A 19,081-nucleotide genomic window follows, 5' to 3' on the forward strand; every position below is an offset into this window, starting at 1 on the left:
TATGAGCAAGCCCATCAGCTAGCTCGAGAAGAAGCCCAATCCAAGCTTCTCCTTTTCTTTTCCCTCTCCTCTCTTTTAAGAATCGAATTAAAACTTTTCTTAATGGATACTAATTCCTAACCAAACATTTTCATTTTTCAGTGGGAAATTTAATTACTTGAACTCCCATGATCGATGTGGCGATATGAAAGGTGGTGGTTGGTTGGGTCACATGCTAAAATGATTTAAAGGCATACCAATCTCTTTTTTTTCAAGATTAATCCCTTATTTAAACATAAATAAAATTTCTTAAATGTATTTTGGAATTTTCGTTTTAAATAAATCATAAAAATATTATTTTAATAAAAAAATATTTTAAAAAGCAACTGATATAACTTTTAAAATACTTCGTCCATAAATGCCTTCATTAAATCATTATTTCAGCGCCTCACATTTTGTTAAAAAAATTAAGGGCATTGGATTTTCACTGGTTTTGTTTTTCTTTTCCAGCTAGATTTATTTAAAGTTATAATAGTGATATCAGTTTAAGTATTTTTTATTTAAAAATATATTAAAATATTTTTTTTTATTTTTAAAAAATCATTTTTTACATTAATTAAAACATCTGAAAATATTAAAAAAAATTTCATTTTAAATAAAAATATTTTAAATTTTAAAAAAAATGATTTACAGCTATTTCCAAATACAGTGTCCGTGTTCCTCTCAACCAGAAAAAAGGAAGAGGGAGGGTCCAATTCGACGACTTTTGAGCCTGCGCAAAGGTAGAGAGTTCTAAAGCAACGCAAAGCTATAATGTGGCTGGCCTTAAAAAATAGCAGTCTTCAGCCACCCAGCGGGTAGAATAAACTTTAAGACCAAGAAATCTTGAATAGCAGACCCACCCTGTTCAAAGCCTTACCACAACCATTATTCTACACCAGTCTGCTACTTTGCTGGCAGAACTTGGCCAATCTATAATCTACATGTGGCTGACGCCAAATCATTGGTTTCGAGCCCTCGACTTTGAACCACATGATCAGATAATGGCATGGATATCTTATGAGTTGAGAATGGATTAAATCATCAATCAATAACTCAAATGTGTGCTTAACTTTATGTAAATTGTATCTTGGATTCTATGCGTGTCCCAGTAACCTTATCGGCCATATGGGTTGGTTATTGCCATCCATGTAGGCCCTTGAAACCCTAGCTTTTTTTACAATCTGAACGTTGACGTCCATTATGGAAGTAATTGCGGATAGGTGGAACCTTTCCATGATTTTCCACACATGCCTAGCATTACTTGGAGTTGGAGGCTTTCATAAACAACCAGCTAAAATATGGTTGATGCTAAAATAAATGTCCTACCAAGCATTATTCTTGTAGTTACGAAGTAAATACTGCACAAGCATCTGCAACAATGCATGCACAAAATTGCTAACTAGAAAGGCTAGGTTGGATTAACCTGGAAGTTGGAATAACAGTGCTAAGGAATTCAGCACATTGTAATCATATGGGCAGGCCAATGACAGGTTACACAAAGCACATTTAGTCGCCGACAGTGAACTTTAATTAGTTAACAGTGCCCCATGGATCGTATAGAATTCCAGATCACAGAATGTCAATATCACACACACACACACACACACAAAAAAAAAGGAACAGGAAACGAGAATGAAAGGATAAATGTGCCAGTACTTTAAGGGATGCATCAGTTTAGGTGACAGGTGACCAGAAAATGAGGCTTATGCTTTAAGCAATACAAGTTGAGTAACCAGTTTAATCATGTATTAACACTGGCAGCCTCACAGAAATCAAGCCGTCCTAAATACTTATGGCTACAGGCAGGTGAAAACAATGATCATCATGGTATGTAGTTTTACACTCGGTGACTTTGAATTTGAACTCCCTTTACTTCATATACCGCCACAAAAAGAGTAGCCATCGCGGCAGACAACTGTTGAATGTTTGATCTAGTGCATCATTTATATAGCAGGATTTAGAATATTGAGCATGGGAAATGAGATGGGCAACAATAACACATCTGGATTGAGAGGTACGGCTTGAAATCTACTTTAGCTTTTCACTTGCTAATTCTGATGCTTATTAATCAACGCTAATGTATGCAGAAGAAGATACCATGGCCGATGAGGATCAGGGAAAATCTGTACAAGAACTTGTTAATGCCAACGTTGTAAAAGAAGAAAATCATGTGCTTCCTGCAGAAGAGAGTGAGAATTATCATGAAAAAGTTACAGGGTTAGATTCTGACGATCCAAAGGGTTCTGGAGATACTCATGATCATAACCAGGCATCGGATGAGTCAGGTTTGTAGCTTACCAATATCAATATGGAATGCACGCATCCATTATGAATTTTATCTTTGTTGACACTACGGGTTTGTTAAGTTGAACTGAGTAATTTTAATCTGTTAACGGATTTCACCAAGAAACAATATCCATTCTGTTCAAAACAAACAGTGCTGAAAAATCTGTATACTTAATTCCTGCCTTCTCCTGTGTAGATCATACCGAAGTCCATCCAGCTGCTGGATCTCCTAAAGCAGAACTGAAATCAAATGAAGTAGGTGGCGAAGATAATCAATCTCAACCAGCTTCTTGGCCGAATGAATTGGAAGGTCATGAGAAGCCAACAGAGTCCAATCTGGAGGGCAATGTTCTGGGAGCAAACAGCAATCAGTTTGAGAAGCGAGCTTCCTTCAAGAAAGGTTAGCATGCCCTCAGATACTCTGTGAAACACTATTCTGATTGCTACAATACATGCCATCATGTTGTATTTTTATTAGATAGAATTCTGTTCATTAATATTTGGAAAGTAGAAGTAAAACGTAGATTTACAAAAGTGTAGTAAAACCTAGTTTAAACCTTATATTGTTTTACTATAAATTGCAACAGAGGAAGAGAAGGTCATGTCAACATCACCTTTTTTTACCATATCACCATCACATGATCCAGAACCTCTAGACTCTGTGGGATTGAAGTTTGATCAACATGAATTAACAGAAACTTGTGCTGACCAATCTGCACAAGATAGCTTTAATTCATCGAAACCAAGTGAAAATATCCTAGGAACAAGTATTGCAGGCATCACTTCGGCGAATGATCACCTGTTGAATACCTGCCTATCTGACAATCTGGATGGAATTCTTGTTTCTGGGACCAATCTAGATGTGGAGGAGAAAATGGTTGACTTGTCAGAGAAAGAAATGACATCTCAAGAAGATGAGATGCTCTGTGAAGAGAAAGTTGAGGTTGGAAATTATTCAGCCAAAACAAATGTTATTGACGCAACAAGGATATCATCAGATTCTCGAAGTGATTACAGAGATAAATGTGAAGAGTTCACCAGTGAAATGGATTGTTATGGAAACAATTGCTCAGAGTCACATCCAGAGGCCAATCTGATGGCTAACTCACTAAACTCCCATATAGAACTATCTGTACCTGAAGACAAATGCTTTGTCTCCACTGAAGAAACTGAATTCATGAGAAAAGAATCAGAAATAGAAGCTAACGAGCATCATTACGACCTGAATCAGTTACGTGGGGATTCAATTAGAGAATCAGATAATGACTTGGCAAATGCATCTCAAACTGATTCTTTTCTCGGACCAAGTTGCAAGAATAATGAGGAGAGTTCAGTTAATGTTTCTCATGATCCTGTTAGCTACGGAAGCTGCCAAGTTGAGAAGGCAAAGGTTGATGAGAATGGCTACCACGTTGACTTGTTCAATGGCATCCAGAGTGAAGCTTTTGAAGACAGCTGCAAGGAATCTCAAGGAGACACTATGATGGTTCCTGAACTTGGAATGCTCCCAGAAGAGTTATCCATGTCCAACAGAAGAGGCAATGAAGAGGGAAACAGATTGTACAATGGGGGAAGAGAAACCAGAAGAGAGGCAAATTGTCGAAAAGATAAAGGAGAAGACCGAAGTTCCATGTGCCGTGGGTAAGGGTGCAGAAGAACAGCAAAGCGGAGAACAGTTTATGTCCAGAACAGTTTCGGTACAAGCAGAAGCATATACCCCAAAGGCTCCGGCTTCTCTGTTCCAGACTCAAGATCAGCAACAAGAAACGGTAATGGCATCTGCCGTTGCTCAATGTAGCAATGAGTTAGCCCTGGAATTGAGGCCTGAGAGTTGCAAGGAGTTCCTTGTTGCAAAGGCTTCTGCTGACCAAGCCGCGGGCATAAATATTGTAGGGAACTCAGCTTCTACGGTTGAGTTGGCAATGGACAAGCCTCAGCAAGAAGATTCATTCTATGTCATAGCAGCTCCAGAAAGTGTGAGAGAAACCAAGTCCTTCGCTTTTGAACAAAGTGAAATACTTGAAACAACTATCTTTCCAAAGGGTGGCCATGAGGCACAAGAAAGTGTGGGGAGGTTCAGCACTGAATCAAATCCTGACAATCTGAACATCCATGTACAGATGCGAAAGTCGCCAAGCTTTGATCTTGATCTCCGAATAGAAGCGAGGAGTGAAGAGTCAGATCAGACTCCTCTGCTTTATCAAGACAAGACTACAATTGAAAGCTCATCAAATCAGGCTAAAGTCAGCCTGCAAAGTCCACGTCAGCTTCCTCACTATAATCAAGAATCACTTGGAGCAAAGCCAGTGGAAGAGAAAGTGATTACTCTGGAAAGAAGTGATTCTGAGAAGTCAAGAACACCATCTCTTGGTTTCGTGAAAGAAGAAGAGGCTCATGTTCTTGTTACACCAACGACACAGGATAACCATGCTGCTGCAAAGAAGGCAGCTAAGGATTTATGGAACTCACGGACGAAGGAAGTGGCATCAGCTTCACCTAAAGCTAAAGAGAAGCATAAGCGCAGAACATCCCTCTTTGGTCAGTGCATGTGTTGTGCAACAGTGATTAATTAACAGAAATTGCCAGTTTTCGAGTTCTACTTTTCAATTTGTTTTGGATGGCTTTCTTACGTAATTCTAAGTTCTTCAAGAAATGGAGTTTTGATCTATGGAGAAACTGCCGGTTGGTTCAGTTGACCCAAGAAAGGGTGGTTACTAAATCTTCTGCGTCTGTATTTTTTTGTGCTCTTCCCTGTATATACTTCTTCTGAACTTGCATTACCTTGCATTCTGATGCAAGTTTTTAGCTGAATCTCTTGATTTAGTTCGTTTGTAAGTTTTCTTTGTTTATGAATTTGTTGGAGAGATAGTGGAAGGTTTGGAAAGGAAATTGTAAACCGGGCAGCTTTGCCGCTGCCTTTGATTTTGTTATTTGTTTATTCTATTTATAACACAATCTTAGTGAAGCCGTTTGTTTGAAATTCCACCACTTTTGTCTTGTTTTTCATGATAAAAGGAAGCAGGAAGTCAGATTGTATCAGAGGTGGTGCTCAAAAAAGGCCACCCGATAGATAGACATTCTGACATCGACGATATATATCGCAGTGTTTTCTGGATCTTTGGAGGCGTCACATACGAACTTTTTCCCTTTTCTGATAGAGGCTGTGGCTGGGACGTGGAAGCTAGAGAAACAGCCCATGGACAGTGATCTGCCCTTCTGCACGCAGGGGGGAGCCCAAAGAAACATTCTCCTGTCAATTCAAGACGAAAATTTCCCACTAAGGAACACCATAAGGTAAGCTCTTTCTGGCCCAGGAGATCACGTAAACCTCGACTGAGGAAAAGGTATGAATATATAACATACCGTCCTTGATCAAATCCATACCGTCCTTGTCAATTGAGGTAGTCTAAGGAGGGAAATGCATCACAATTCATACATTGAAATTGAAAGGAATATTAAACCTTGGTAATTATTCCTTCTGTTAGCTTTTCCTTGCCGACATAAATCTTATCCCCATACGCGCATAGCAAAACACCACACGCTCTTACAGACAACGTGGAGTCTGGAATGGTCTGTTGTCTTTACAATTGTATTGACGTTGGCATTACATGTTGTACAAGCGGAGGTCATTTTAGAAAGCAAAAGTCAAAAGAAACTTCATTTGCTTTTCTTCCCAAGTAAGATAACAGAAAGAAAGAGCAGGTCAAATAATGGGAAAGGGACGGTTTTCTTCTCCATCTTTTTAAAAAAGAAAAAAAAGATGATATTGTAATATTTTAAAAGAAAAGAAAGGTTTTAATAGAAAAGGGCAACAATACCCTTGATGGAATAGACAATAGATATAAAATTACATTATCATTATTTATCTTTTTTCACAAACTTATAGCTTTATTAGTATATTGTTTTTGTTTGATTTTCTATTTTTTTTATTATAATTAATGTTATTTTATATCAAAATAAATAATTTATATTATGAATTCATTTATAATATCAATTATAGCGTAGATATTTGACCGAGTTAGAAAAAATTTATATAAATATTTGGGTTTGCATAAATACAAAAACATGGAAAGAGATGTTATTTACATGTGAAACAAGTCGTGGCATATATATATATATATATATATATATATATAAAGATTTTTTTTATTAATATAAATGTTCAGATCATTTTATATTTTATATGTATCTCAATTAATTTTATAAATTCTAAAATTAATAATTATATAAGCCTTTAACAATTATTATATTAGCTACATTGCTAAAATAAATCTCTTGATCATTAAAAAAAAAAAAAAACTCTCGATAGGATTCGTGGAAAATATAGGTACTTTACAATTTACATACAGAGCCGACCATCGGTCCTTTGTCAACAGTCACGAGTGCAACCAAAAGTCATATCTTTGTACATCCTTTGAATTGGAGTCCTGGAAAATATAGGAATTTAAAAGTTCTGGGTAAACTATGAATCAGTCCCCCAACTATATGGGCAGTTTTGATGGGGGGTTTCCAATATTCAAAATTAAACCACGTTACTCTAAAAATCCATCTCATCTTACTCGTTATCATCACCCCTCATTTCTATGTATCATAGACAAAATTTGTGTATTATGCATTTTTTTTATAATATATTTTTTTTAATCCCAACCTCTAAATATTTCACTACTAAATGTGAATATCGTTCAATAATCAATGTTTCTTGCACGGATTTTGTATCATAAATTGCGACAAATTCGTGCCATTCTATGATCAAGTGGAACCGCAAATGAGCCCCACTTAGATAGTTTTTGAGTCTTTATAGAAATACCCCCAACTTATATTGCTTAGATTAGGACCAAATTGAAATAGTCTCTATCAATTGGGGATTAATTTCTAGTTTTATTTTACTGGTAGTTTTTTCCCGAAGGCGAGGGAAAATTTGAAGCAGTGAAAGTAAGGGCAAGACTGATATTACTGGTGATTTTTCAGCTCATTCTAATTTTTGGTCCTTCCTGGCTAGCTACTTAGAGACAGTTTTTTTATATATTTTTAGATTGTTTTTATATATTAATATTAAAAAATATATTATTTCAATACATTTCTAAAAAAAATAAACTTAAAAAAATAAACCCTACTACAATATCAAAACTCTTAAAGCAGCAGCTGCTGTCTACTGCTGCTGCTGCTGCAACAACAACAATGCATACAATAATGGAATGGGAGAAAGCCGATTTCTGATGGAATTTAGATGAAAATCAAAGATTTTTGAGCGTGGCAATCTTCAATCTGATTCGACTGAATTTGTTACCCCACGTTCATCATCATTTTAACAAATTCATCATAATTAACTTGACCATCACCATCCAAATCAGCTTCTTTAATCATCTGCTCCACCTCCTCGTCAGTAAGCTTTTCACCTAGATTGATCATGACATGCCTCAACTGAACATGAACAAAAAGAGATAATTTTTAATTAATCGCTTAGATTCTCTGGCCAATTAAATAAGTAAAATGCTATAATCCAAATGCAATGTCCCATGAAAAATGGTTAATGTTCACTGCACACTGAGTTGTACAGCTTATCTCATACGTATTGTTGTGTAAACTAAACCTTCAACTTACGAGAAACATGTGAAATACCAGGTACGAAGATTTATTAAATTTTTTACACGAATATCAATATACAAAATTTTACTTTTTTTTTTTTTAATTTGTTTTACTTGTGTTGTTCCCAACAAGCACCAGTTTTAAAAATTTGAACTCTAGACACTAGACAAAATGTCTCTCCTCTTTCACCAGTGAAAGAGATTCTCATAGGAATAACATACAGTTTAAAATTATATTCCAAACAGCTTTTTAAAAAAACTTTAAAAAATAATTTTTTTATATTTTTAAATCATTTTAATATGTTAATGTTAAAAATAATTTTTTTTTACGGCTACATAATTTTTATATTTAGTCTAGAGTTATTATATTTTTAAAAACTCTAGACTAAATATTCATTTGTTTTAACATTTATTACGGCTAATCTCATTTTCTTGTTATCATTGGAAAACTTTAAGGAAGGTTTTTTCAAAAAATTCTTGTCTTTAAGCAAAAAAGAGCCCCATTTGCTTATGTTTTTATGGTCTGGTTTCCTTCAAAAATCAGTGATTATTTGGGAAACTCTTTTGTCTATATAATTGTCTAATTACAATTATTTTTTAAAATATTTTTTATTTAAAAATATATTAAAATAATATATATTTTTATTTTTTTAAAATTTATTTTTAACATCAACAAATCAAAATAATCTAAAAATATTAAAATAAAAATTTTCAAAAACATCAAAGCAAACAATATCTTGAATTATTAAACTTGATTAATAATTCTAATCTTTTGTCAACGTCAACCCTCGATAAAAACAAAAGCAAGAGACATGTCGACTGAGGATAAGCATGAATTTGCATAGCACTGTCATTTTAAATTTTAGAATTTCTAAATTTTTTTAGAAGTCTGAATTTTCAATTATGAGAAAAAGTACACAAGATATATATTGAGTTAGTTTTCGTAGTACGAGTGAATCTTGTGCGGTAATTTAGTATAGACGTAAATTATTTTCAATAAATATTACGAATGAGAAGATGTCGATTAATAATATATATTAATAAAAAATGGAAAAGAAGGCCAAATTAATTACTCATATTACCTCATTAGCTGATATATAGCCATTCTGATCCTTGTCAAACACCTTGAACGCCTCCTTAAGCTCTTCCTCCGCATCAGTCTCCTGATAAATTCATTAATATATTTCAGAACTGTAGCCTTATTACCAAACGCTATATATATATATATTGACGAATTACTAACACAAATCAAAGGGTAATATTAATTAATTAATTATAATTATATCAAACAAAATGTACTGTCACGTGTGGGTGCGCGTGTGATATACCTTCATTTTTTTGGCCATCAAGCTTAAGAACTCAGCAAACTCTATTGTCCCATTTCTATCAGAATCAACTTCGCTAATCATATCCTGAAGTTCTTCTTCTGTTGGATTTTGATCCAATGACCGAATGACGGTGGCCAATTCTTCAACGGTAATGCAACCTGCATCCATATTTTATATATACATGTATGCTCAAGTTATAATTAATATATATATATATATGTTGAACACGGATTGAACACACAGCAAATTATGACATAATTAAGCTATTTAGAAAGAGGAAACTAACCATCTCCATCCTTATCAAAGAGACAAAAGGCTTCTCTAAATTCAACAATCTGTTCTTCAGTTAGTACCTCTGCCATTATACGTTTGCTTTTTAATTCAAGAACAGCCAGAAATCAAGACTTCTGGTTAACGGGAACGAGAGAGAGAGGGGGGGAGGGAGAGAGGCAGGGGGAGAAAAGAATGCTGAGCACTACAGCTTGTAGCTCAAGTGCGAGCGTGGGAGAGAGAGGGAGGGAGGGAGGTGTCTTTTTTGGTGACGAGAGAGAATAGGTTGAGTATGGCTCAATCTTAGCTGGGTTTATGTAGACATCCAATGAGGTGAGGTGTAGCAGGATTTTTCTTTGTTTTTTTTTTTTCCTTTCAAATTAATAGATCACGAGTCAAATCAAGCTTAAGACTAGATTGGTTGTCACGGTATTATTGGCCAGGAAAGAATCAAAAAGGCCATCTGCTCTCTCTCTCTCTCTCTCTCTCGGACCAATGACCTTGCATTGCTTTTAGATAGATGGTCTATAGTGTATGTATATTGTATCCATAGCATTAGGTTTAGCTAGCTAGATGATGTTTTGAATTGTATGTTTGACCTGAAAAATTTTACAGCTATAAGGGTTCGCTGCTTAGGAGACAAGGAGCATTCAAAGAGTAGATGGATGACTTATGGGGAGGTGTGCATTTTTGTTTTATGTGTAGGTTGGAGGGGTTTTTTTTAAAATATTTTTTATTTTTAAAAAAATATTTTTAATACAAACAAATTAAAATGGTTTAAAAACATAAAAAAATATTAATTTAAAATAATTTTTTTAAAAATATGTTTGAAACATAAAAACAAATCAGGTTTAATTTTCTACCCAAAACCCACGCCCTATGATACTTTACTTGCTCGAGAAGAGAGATATATCTCTTACAAAACCATTTTAATATGTATTTTTGTATGACTTAAATAAATGTAATTTAAAAACATCAATTTAATAATATTCCATGTAAAACATACTCAAATGTAATTTCAAATATAAAAATAAATCACCTCTTAATACACTATGAAATGTTTTTACATAATTTGTAGCACCGAAAAGACATCAATGATATTATTTGCATATATAAAATTTGGATTATTATATCTCCCATTTTTGGATATGTTCATTATATTTCAAATTTATCATTGTTTTTGTAATATAATGATTCTGAAAGAAACATCGAGTAATTATATTTTTATCATTTTTAAATATGTTAAAATCATGTTCCTTCATTTGAATTTCATGATTTAAAAATAATAAATATTACGAAATATGAAAGGATTTCAATCTGCCCATGCTATGGTATCTCCTTTTAACAATTACAGTTTATTTTTTTTTTTTTTTTTTTTTTTTTTTTTGATTATCGTGGGTGTCCGGGCCAGCTTGCGCGCACCTCGACTAATCCCACGGGTCCTGAAGTTAACGACCATGTAAGCCTCCAGTGGCCATCATATGAGCAGCCATAGGGTTTGAACCTGAGACCTAAGAGGGAGCAAACCCCTTAGTCCCAAGCTCTTACCAAAAAAAAAAAAAAAAAAAAAACAATTACAGTTTATTAACTTTATTGTTAATTAAAAGGACAAAGTGAATGGGACCATTCCTACTCGACCGGGGGCGTGTGTTTAACTCCTTAGCCGGCTTATGATGTAGTTAATCTTTTTATAATATATGATTAATGCCAGCCTTGAGTCATAAATGGAGCTAGATGCCTATTAATGAGACTGCCTGTTGACGCGGTTTCTCTTTACTGGGGGTGTTCTGATGTTTTTAAAAATATATTAAAATAATATTGTTTTTATTTAAAATAATTATTTTTAATATTAATAAAATGAACTAAAAATATAAAAAATATTTTTTTAAAAAATATTTTTAAAATATAAAATTGATCTGTCAAGATAATTACGATATTGCTGGTTGGGATAGTACATTGCAGGCTGTCTTATACAGTACGGGAAGTACGTTTCATAGAATTCAGTACACGGCTTCTCTTACAAGGTCCAGCAAGCACGTGAATTGTGGTCCAATACTTATGCTGAAAATTATTAGAAGACTGTTGACCTATAAACTAAACTTGAAGGAAATTGATCGAGTCCTCATCACGACTAGGCCTCACCAATTGCTGAAAATTGTGTTCAACTTCTCGAACTCGATTTGATCGAGTCCTACAGCAACAACTTTACAGGTCCATTTCCTAGACAATGAGAAAGAAATCTACAAGGAAATTTTCTTTACAGAAGGTGGAATTGAAAAAAAATAAATTGCAACTCTAAAATTATCTAATTCAATGAATTATCTTTTTTAAAAAATTATAACCCAAAGAATAGAAATTAAATAAAAAATAAATAGAAGTTTAGGGGCTGACCTGAAAAATCAAGTGCGAGGGCACAAATATTAAGGCAAAGAAAGAGAAAAAAATCAGTTGCTATTGACAAACCGAACCTTTTATTGACGCACACATCATATATTTAGAGAAGAGATGTTGAGATGAAGATGAAGCCACCTTAAAATGATTTTTTTTTTGCCTCTAGAATCAATTGCATGCACCGTCCAAAGACAACAAAGTTGTTGATGTGTGCGCGACACAAGTCTGTCTTTATTGTTTTTAATTATTTTTTAATTATTAAAATACTCAAATGACCCACCCCAGACAATTAATTAAAAAACAATAACAAAATGACAAAAACAGCCTCTTAACCTGAGAGTTAAATTACTTGACATGAAGGGTGTCAATGTCTTTTTATTATACAACAATATTAAAAATAACAAAAAAACCTCTCATTTGCCTCTCTTTTTTAATGCCAGGGTAAAAATGTTATTTGAATGTGTACTTGTAACTGAAAATAAAAAAACTAATCTTGAGTAGAAGTTCAAAAAATTAATTTCTTTTAAAGGTAGTGTTGTAGATTCACTATACAATCCAAATATGGAATACTCATTTTTCTTCCAATCAATTTTAGAATACCAAAATTATCCTAAAACAAAGACTATTTTACCCTCAAACACATCGCAAAAAACTTCTTTTTTTTTAAGACCAAGAAAAGAAAAACATGGTGATTATCCCCGGTGAGTCCATATATATATATATATATATAGAAACAAGAGAAGAAAAAAATTTAGTTGAAAAAAGGTTTGTCAGCAACAAGTCCTCCACATGCTAAACTATTGATTAGTAGAACTAGGAACAATTACTAGCCCAATTCACATTAATCCGCTCACAACAATTATAAATATAGGATGTATCAAAATCCAAATGCTGGGATTCAACAAATTGAAATGGACAATAATTTACTGCTTTCCTTAAGTGTATTTTTTAAAAAAAACTATGTGAGCTTTTATACTTTTCATGCACATTAGACACACACGATACATCCTCTAGCAAACTAACATTTACCTCCTTCCTTTTTTTTTTTTTCAGATTCTTCTTATATTTCACTATAGATTGCCCATGTTGTTACGACCGCGTTTCTATGCGTGTTTGGTAGTGATATATTTTTTATTGTCATGGTTTGAAAAAATAAATTTAATAAAAATTATAAATTATAGTTCTTTCTTAAATAAAATTTTAAGAAAGAGTGTTCATAACGGCTCAACTCCCTGCACGCATGCATGATCATCCCCTTCGCGGCTATTTTCCTTCATGTTTTGTATATAAACCCATTGCATACAAATAAAATCCAAGAGAGCCTGTTTTCCTTTCTCAGAAACACCCCCTCTCCGTCATCAACAAGGTGCGTGCATAACTTAGACTTGGTTTCTTGAATTTGTTGTTGCTTTCTTTTTGTATGGCCAATTAATTATGAACTTGAACCTCCTGTTTTTGTTAGTTATTGCTAGTCGCTTGTTATCCTTTATTTTTCGCTATATATCTTCCCTTGAGTGAATTGGGGAGCGTTCTTTTATTGGAATGTATTATGGGTTTCTCATTATCTTCTGTTTGGTTACTGAGAAAATGGAGGAGAAGAAGTCAAACGTAAAAGAAAAGAACCTCCGTCTTGTGTTCTTACTGGTGCTTGTTTATCTTGATGTTTTTTATTTCAAGAAAATGTAAAATCCAAGCCCAATTTAATACAAACAATTGCAATTATTATACTATTTTGGCAGAAGGTTGTTTTCTTGATATATAAATTTCTATTTCTTGAAAGTCTTTTGATCCTTTTCTCCCTTTTAAATGTATCGGCAATAAAATAGACCACACGTAGGGTTCAGGATTTCAAGGGTGTATTTAAGATGCATTTCTTTTGTATCTTGCAACTTTAGCTTAGAAAATTCGAGACTGGGATTTCTTTGGTATGGACCAGCTGCACGCGTGCATTTGATATAGTAATTTGAAAGATACGTTTCTGTGCTGTAACTACAATACTTAATCAATGCCTAGGGTTCGTGTCATTTGGGCATAGTCAATGAAGTTACATGAGTGGCCAGGTAGTTAATAGTGTGGTTTTAATGTATTATGATATACAACAATTGGCATGGTTATTGTTATTAATTAGCCTTAAGTGAATTTTGCGATGGTATTTAGGTTCTTTGCAGGTAATTAGTTAATATGCCGAAAAGAAATTCTGCTTCTACATCCAAGCAGTTTGGGGCATATCAGCTACTAACTGTAGAAGTCTAATAATGCACATACTGTCAATAATATTTTGTGTTATCAGAGTGATTTGATAACCTGCAGTTGTTCATATCTTTCTACTTTGTTGGAAAGTAGATCATCTGCTAGGATTATTATGATGGCTTGCTGGAAGCTTTATAATTTTCTTATATTGTTATTACCTACTTAAGTTTGGGTGCATTACAAATTTGGTGATGTTAGACATTTTGACTACATTTACTATATTTTAAGAGTGCTGGTATAAATTTACTGGATTTGTCTGTCACAGCTTTAAGAAAATTGTTCTAAGTTTTAAAGTTTGAGTTATTAATGTCACATTAGCTCCTTTGAGAGAAGAAGAATGAGAAATACACAAAATCCTGAAGTATTTTTGGACATATCCATTGGCGGGAATCTTGCAGAAAGAATTGAAATAGAGGTAAGTTACAGGTCAGATATTTTCTCTGTTTACACCCCATTGTGGCCCTGTATTTACGCAGTCATGCCCTTTTCAGCTTCTTGCAGATCAGGCCCCTAAGACTGCACAGAACTTTCTAGCGCTTTGCGCAGGTGACATGTAAATCTTCTCTATATTGTTAGAAATTCTGAAAGGCATGATGCTTGAATTTGACAATGTGGACTTGTTTAGAAAGCTGGATAAACATGCAATTGGTTCTATGTGTGGCAGTTGACATATAGATTATCAGATGGGTGGCTTCTGTAAACTAATTAGGTTAAAATTATAATTTTTGCCAACACATGAATCTCAATAGGAACTATATATCAATTCAAGTGCCGTCTGAAAATGCATCAGAGAGACCTTTCAGTAAAATTCTCTATTATGTATTTGATATAAAGTTTAAAATTGTAGGTGACATGGGACTGGGAAAGCATACGGGAAAGCCTATGTACCTCAAAGGGTCAACTTTTTATAATATAGTGAGGGGAAAATGGGCTGAGGTATTCGTCTTCCTTCCTTTCTTCGTTATCGGCTTTATAGTTTGTCTATAGTTTGCTGTATCCAGAAGCCCTCTAAATAGCGACCATTGCAGCATGCCATTAAATAAGTAAAAGTTATGCTCACTGTTTTCGTGGTTCATTGTTTCATTCTATTATGATAGATAGATTTTGGTATGAGCCTGTTCATAGAATTAGTGAAATCATTTATTATGGACTAGACCTTCGATTGAAAGTTCATGCTGATAGTCTGGCTTGAGCAATCTATACTGCAGACCCATTGAAAGCCTGCTGCAAAGATATGTCTCCTTTTTCATGGAACCAAAAAAATCTCATCATTTGTATCCCTTGGTTTTGCTAAATGTTTCATGCAACCTTATTCTCCTCTTAATGTTTTTTCCTTCTTCACAGGGTGGAGATTTCTCTGAGGAAAATGGTAAGTCAACAGCAAGGTCTTCTGATCCTTTTAGTTATGCAGCCGTTTTTTTTCATCGTTATTCACAGATTAGTAAAGCATCAGCTACAATGATGATTTCAGGAACTGGTGGAGAGAACATATATGGAATACCATTTTTTGGTAATTAATATGAGCCCGTGTGCCTTGATATGCAGATCTCAATCACCCTCTAGTATCTTTGTTTCCGATGCATGTTTTCTTATGTGTGTATCTGAAAGGAGAAGTTTGCTTGTGACTGTAGTTTGGATTATCGTTTTCTGTAATTATGTTAACTTCAATCTTTACATATGCAGATGAGGGCGAGAGACTTAAACATGATGCACCTTATCTTCTCACAACGGCAAGTGATTATCATAAATATACAATCGGATCCTGTTTCTTTATCACCTTCAATGAGCTACATGAACTCGATGGGTATGGTGTTATTTTGTTATTTGGCACACAGCTCTAATTTCTAATTCCTATTTTCTAGATTACTTTGTATTTCACTATGCTAACAACTTATTCAGCTTCACTTATACGTGATTATTACACAACATTCAATGATGGCATATTCTACCTGTTTCCAGGAAACATGTTGTGTTTGGAAGAGTTGTGAGAGGCTATGAAACTGTGCAGAAAATTGAACAGGTCCAAACATTTCCTGATGGAAGGCCCGAACATCTTGTCATCATTACAGCATGTGGAGTATCTCCTAAAACTAGAAGTCTTAATTCAATCTTGATAAGGAAAGGTATAGCATTTGCTGAATTTTCTTAACAGTTTGAAATCTTAATGCTTTTCTTTCCTGAAAAAAACCAATATGATTTGCCTTGTAAGGTAAAAAAAAGATTTCTCCAGCAATTTCATATTGAAAAGGCAGATGAAGACTATGCGAAATCTTTTCTGATTAAAAACGAGATTGAGTAATTTCAAGTTTCTGGCTGTAGTTTTCAATAGTGTTCCAATTATTTGGGTTCTTTGACAGATTCCAGTTTGCCTTCTGAAGGAAGACATTCGAGAAAAAGAAAGTCAAAAAGACAGAGAGTTGTTGAGCACCACTCTGAATCCAGGTTTTTGATGTTGGCTTGCTTTGATCCATTCTGTTGTTAGCTTGCTATTTTCCTATATGCATGTATGAAAAGACGTTTCATAAACTCTTTATCTGCTTTCAAATGTGGGAAAACTTCTTTTTTAATTCAAAAGGCAGAAAAGCTAATCTGTCTTAGTATAGCAGTGTTTTGTTTTGTTTTGGTTGTAATCCACTTCGTTACTTTTCCCAGACCGCTCTTTCTCTCAGACGTTCTTCATATACCTGTTTTCCCTTCATAAAATAGAGAACCAAAGCATGAAAAACGCATAAATATTGTGTTTTTTTCAGGCCTAGTCCAATCCAGAGAAGTGATTCCAAGCAGTCACCTCGGAGGCGTAACCGGAGCAATTCAAGAGACAGAACAGGCCATCAATGGTATTCTATCTTCATAATTTATTGTGATTATGTTGGAAGTCATTTTCTTTTGGTTGTAAAGTAATATCTTCCTAAACCAGCCGGGCTCTCAGAAATTCTTGATTTACTGTTTTCCCCTTATAAAATACTTGAGTAAGAGAGCAAGGCAGGAAATCATACACATATTCTGATTTTTGCAGGCGTATTCGAAGTGAGATAAGTGATGCAAGGAACCGATACACGAGCAAGTTAAGTGACAAAACTCCCGTTCAATTATATTTCATCTTCATTGCACTTACGAAGATAAGTGGGATAAGTGATATCGTGGCATCCTTATATATTATATTGAAATTCATTTTCTCTGGTTAATTTAACCAACTTCATGGCTTCTCCGATTCTAAATTAAAGAAGCAAAGGAACTTATTTTCTTCTCTAAGGCCACTCCATTTTTCATTGACAATTTCCCCTTTTTTTAATGCTTGAGCAGGAGTGGCCGAAGCAGGAAAAACTTGCAAAAAGCACCTGGTTCACATGCACATAACCGTGGTCACAGCAAGCAACAAAATCACCGTCCAGATCCTGAAACAGAGTTTCCTAGCTTGAGTAAGAGTATGCAAATGCGACTCCGTCTCCCTGGAGATGATGCACAGCCTTAAGATCGGAGTTCTAACTAATTGAATGAGCTATTACCACATTTGAGCCTATGTTAGAACCAAACCCACCCCCTATTTGGGCTACTTTTTGGAACTAAAATGGAACTTTTTGGCAAAGGAATTACAAGACTTTGGGTCTGAACAATCCATTACAAAACGCAGCAAATGAATTCCTGCTCTCGAGGATAAATCAAGAAATGATATCTTCTTGATACGTACTTTCTTGTTTCTTGACAGCACATTCTTTCTTGATACGTACTTTCCTGTTTCTTGACAGCACAATTTTAATATTTTTAAAATATATTCAGAAAATATTTTTATTTTGAGTTTTTTTATGGAAACAAATTAAAATCAACAACCATCATCATAAATTCCAAAGACCACTTTGTTTATTTTTTTAAAAAAAAAATGACTATCAACTGTAGCTTTTTATATTTTCAAAAAAAAAAAAACAGGGAATGAAAATATACCAAAATCAATTAATTTTTTTTTCTTAGAATGAATTATTAGATTGAGAATTTCAAATTTATACCAAAAACAGGGAACTGTCAATTTTGAATCATTTTAATATTAGTTTTCTAATTTTTAAAATTTATTGATTTTGCTATTGTTTTTTATTAACGGGGTTTTGAATATAATATAGGATTTTGTTAAATCCTTAAAGCTAAATACTTTTTATAATTTCATGATATTTTAAATGAATTATTATAATTTATCATATTCTTTAAATACTATGTTTACTATTCATTTGCTTTAGGTTCATGGAATTTGACCTTCCCCTTGAAATATAACGAGACTTCCACAGAATCACTACATACGACTCTCTACTCCAGATGCAAAATGAGCCAAAAGGAGGCTTGGTGATCATCATTCACAAATAGCCCATCAAAGAAAAAGTATACTGTTCTCGTGATTGCAGACAACATTAATTCAGGTTAGATTCTCACCATCTCCAAACCATTAAAAGGCAGAAAACAAAAGGAAATAAAAACAACTTGCTAGATTCATATTCAGAAAGGATGCATCTTTGACAATGGACCTTTGCAGTGAGGTTTATGACAATATTCCCTCTTCCAGTAATAGAAATTTATGTAACGGCTATCAGGAATACCCATTAAGTAAATCCCATCATTTCTTGCATACCAAGTGCAGTTTTTTGTTTTATAACCGCACCTATAAAGAAGATCATCCTCGTACCAAAAGATGTCGTAGCTTCCACCATAATTCTTACCCCAGTTGAAATTGCACCAAAATAGTGTGGTTCCCCAGAAATTCACCTTAAAAGTGAAGTGGAAATTGGCTTCGACTGGTAATGCATACCCGCCAAGATCATCATCCTTTGATTTACAACATAAACTGAGGGTATCTTTGTTTAAATCGTTGAAAATGTAGACATGAAAACTTTCTCCGATTTTAATACTAAAACAGGAATGATTCATTGCAGAATGCAGATTGGTCGTGAGATGCAAGATTTGATTTAC

The 19,081-nt window shown here is 34.1% G+C and overlaps 3 protein-coding genes across 5 annotated transcripts; 2 read left to right on the forward strand and 1 right to left on the reverse strand.

The window, feature by feature from the left end:
* The first annotated feature begins 1,631 nt into the window (after positions 1-1,631).
* LOC133696789 (uncharacterized) lies at positions 1,632-3,952 on the forward strand. Of its 3 annotated transcripts, none has more exons than XM_062119068.1 (5): positions 1,632-1,848; positions 1,973-2,035; positions 2,109-2,306; positions 2,504-2,707; positions 2,895-3,952. In XM_062119068.1, exons 2-5 carry the CDS (start codon positions 1,993-1,995, stop codon positions 3,950-3,952), a joined length of 1,503 nt encoding a protein of 500 aa, XP_061975052.1. In that variant the 5' UTR covers positions 1,632-1,848; positions 1,973-1,992. The 3 variants fall into 3 exon arrangements, with proteins under 3 accessions (XP_061975052.1, XP_061975051.1, XP_061975050.1); XM_062119067.1 differs by having other exon boundaries at positions 1,976-2,035; XM_062119066.1 differs by having other exon boundaries at positions 1,632-2,035.
* A 3,432-nt stretch (positions 3,953-7,384) lies between these two features.
* LOC133696420 (calmodulin-like protein 8) lies at positions 7,385-9,787 on the reverse strand. Its single transcript, XM_062118609.1, has 4 exons — positions 9,507-9,787; positions 9,221-9,378; positions 8,975-9,055; positions 7,385-7,728 (listed from the first exon to the last, which is right to left on the reverse strand). The coding sequence occupies exons 1-4, from the start codon at positions 9,580-9,582 to the stop codon at positions 7,591-7,593; spliced, it is 453 nt and encodes a 150-aa protein (XP_061974593.1). The 5' UTR covers positions 9,583-9,787; the 3' UTR covers positions 7,385-7,590.
* Positions 9,788-13,027: 3,240 nt separating this feature from the next.
* On the forward strand, positions 13,028-17,876 carry LOC133695765 (peptidyl-prolyl cis-trans isomerase CYP63-like). The gene is made up of 12 exons (XM_062117708.1): positions 13,028-13,247; positions 14,450-14,546; positions 14,623-14,677; positions 14,979-15,067; positions 15,476-15,500; positions 15,603-15,641; positions 15,815-15,935; positions 16,091-16,254; positions 16,489-16,573; positions 16,882-16,968; positions 17,148-17,195; positions 17,435-17,876. Exons 1-12 carry the CDS (start codon positions 13,126-13,128, stop codon positions 17,601-17,603), a joined length of 1,101 nt encoding a protein of 366 aa, XP_061973692.1. The 5' UTR covers positions 13,028-13,125; the 3' UTR covers positions 17,604-17,876.
* Positions 17,877-19,081: the final 1,205 nt, after the last annotated feature.

This window comes from Populus nigra, chromosome 6 (genome assembly GCF_951802175.1).
Source record: "Populus nigra chromosome 6, ddPopNigr1.1, whole genome shotgun sequence".
In the NCBI taxonomy this organism is placed as follows: domain Eukaryota; kingdom Viridiplantae; phylum Streptophyta; class Magnoliopsida; order Malpighiales; family Salicaceae; genus Populus; species Populus nigra.

What these genes read in the sequence shown, in the direction of transcription:
- LOC133696789 (XM_062119066.1), top strand. Translation starts at nt 1,993, where the DNA reads ATGGGAAATGAGATGGGCAACAATAACACATCTGGATTGAGAG. An exon ending in CCAGGCATCGGATGAGTCAG is followed by an intron (nt 2,307 to 2,503) that starts GTTTGTAGCTTA and finishes TCTCCTGTGTAG; the next exon opens with ATCATACCGAAGTCCATCCA. An exon ending in GCGAGCTTCCTTCAAGAAAG is followed by an intron (nt 2,708 to 2,894) that starts GTTAGCATGCCC and finishes AAATTGCAACAG; the next exon opens with AGGAAGAGAAGGTCATGTCA.
- LOC133695765 (XM_062117708.1), top strand. Translation starts at nt 13,126, where the DNA reads ATGATCATCCCCTTCGCGGCTATTTTCCTTCATGTTTTGTATATAAAC. An exon ending in TGAGGGGAAAATGGGCTGAG is followed by an intron (nt 15,068 to 15,475) that starts GTATTCGTCTTC and finishes CCTTCTTCACAG; the next exon opens with GGTGGAGATTTCTCTGAGGA. An exon ending in AGATTTCTCTGAGGAAAATG is followed by an intron (nt 15,501 to 15,602) that starts GTAAGTCAACAG and finishes TGATGATTTCAG; the next exon opens with GAACTGGTGGAGAGAACATA.
- LOC133696420 (XM_062118609.1), bottom strand. Translation starts at nt 9,582, where the DNA reads ATGGCAGAGGTACTAACTGAAGAACAGATTGTTGAATTTAGAGAAGCC. An exon ending in CTTTGATAAGGATGGAGATG is followed by an intron (nt 9,379 to 9,506) that starts GTTAGTTTCCTC and finishes ATATGGATGCAG; the next exon opens with GTTGCATTACCGTTGAAGAA. An exon ending in GCTATATATCAGCTAATGAG is followed by an intron (nt 7,729 to 8,974) that starts GTAATATGAGTA and finishes GTTCATGTTCAG; the next exon opens with TTGAGGCATGTCATGATCAA.